The following is a 1,594-nucleotide window of genomic DNA, read 5'->3' as shown; positions in this document are numbered from 1 at the left end:
TAAATGTAATGAATGTGGAAAAGTCTTTAACAGATGGGCAATTCTTACTAGACATGAGAGAATTCATTCTGGAGAGAAACCCTGTAAATGTAATGAATGTGGGAAAGGCTTCACCAAGTGGGCAAATCTTACTCGACATCAGAGAATTCATTCTGGAGAGAAGCCTTATAAATGTGATGAATGTGGGAAAGCTTTCATACAGAGGACACACCTTACTCAGCATCAGCTTACTCATATTGGAGAGAAACCATTTAAATGTAATGAATGTGGGAAAGCCTTTACCAAGCCAGTGAGCCTTACTCAACATCAGAAAATTCATTCTGAAGAGAAGCCCTTTAAATGTAATGAATGTTGTAAAGCTTTTACCAAGCAAGCAATTCTTACTAGACATCAGAGAATTCATTCTGGAGAGAAACCTTATAAATGTAATTTCTGTGGCAAAAGCTTTACCCAGAAACCAAACCTTACTCGACATCAGAGAATTCATACTAGGAATAAGGACCCTCTACATGGTAGATGTGTAATTACTGTTTGTTAAATTGAAGCAAATTAAAATATTTTGTTGAAATCTAATTACCTTATATCTATAGCATCACTCTGACCTACAAGTCCATAGTGAAAAAAAGAAAGAAAGAAACTTAGTCTGGTATGACCTATTTGTGATGAAGATATTTTCTCTTTAAATAATGCTTCTTTTGGGCGGCTAGGTGGCTCAGTGAATAGAGCACCAGCCCTGGAGTCAGGAGGACCTGGGTTCATATCTGGCCTCAGATACTTAACACAAAAACTAGCTGTGTGACCTTGGGCAAGTCACTTAACTCCAATTGCCCTCCAAAAAAAGCAAAAAATATAATGCTTCTTTTTCCAACTGTTCACAAATTATACATTAATAACATGTTCTAGAATTTTGCCAGAGATAGAAGGCAGACTCACTAGTTTCTAGACTTTGGCCTTTTACCTTTAAAAACCCTTTTTAAGAATATGGTCCTTCAGGGGAAAATATGGTCATTCAATGAAATAGAGGATTTTCAAGCATTCTTGATGAAAAAACTAGAGCTGAACAGAAAGTTTGACTTTCAGATACAAGAAGCAAGAGAAGCATGAGAAGGTAAACAGGAAAAAGTAATCATAAGGAGCTTATTAAAGTTGAACTATTTGCATTCCTACATGGAAAAACGATAATTATAACTCTTGAGACTTTTGTCAGTACGAGGATTGTTGAAGGGAATATATATATGAATACATACTTATATATGTATATATAGGAGGGTGTATGTGTGTATAAATGTGAGTGTGCATATGTGTGTGTGTATATGTATATATATACACATAGAGGGCACAGATGAGTTGAAGTGAAGGGATGATATCTAAAAAATAAAATTAAGAGATGAGAGAAATATATTGGGAGAAGGAGAAAGGGAAAGATAGATTAGGGTAAAATATCTCATATAAAAGAGGCAAGAGAACACTGTTACAATGGAGGGGAAGAGTAGAAAGGTGAAAGGGAATGGGTCAGCCTTACTCTCATTGAATTTGGCTAAGGAGAGAACAACATACACACTCAATTGGGTATCTTACCCTACAGAAAAGTAGG

General features: G+C 35.7%; 1 protein-coding gene across 5 annotated transcripts in view; it reads left to right on the top strand.

The window, feature by feature from the left end:
• LOC138167323 (zinc finger protein 286A-like) overlaps positions 1 to 637 on the top strand; it is a 29,133-nt gene extending 28,496 nt beyond the window's left edge. For all 5 annotated transcript variants that reach the window (XM_069096021.1, XM_069096019.1, XM_069096016.1 and 2 more), the window contains one exon: positions 1 to 637. This exon is cut by the window's left edge and continues 784 nt beyond it. In XM_069096021.1, coding sequence (XP_068952122.1) covers positions 1 to 538 — 538 coding nt within the window. In that variant the 3' untranslated portion in view covers positions 539 to 637.
• Positions 638 to 1,594: the final 957 nt, after the last annotated feature.

Source organism: Petaurus breviceps, unplaced genomic scaffold (assembly GCF_028583685.1).
Source record: "Petaurus breviceps papuanus isolate PSGF00001 unplaced genomic scaffold, PetGlider_PUasm1.0 229, whole genome shotgun sequence".
Taxonomy (NCBI): Eukaryota; Metazoa; Chordata; class Mammalia; order Diprotodontia; family Petauridae; genus Petaurus; species Petaurus breviceps.
Note: the sequence above shows the minus strand (reverse complement) of the source record. Positions and strands in the feature narration are given on the sequence as shown.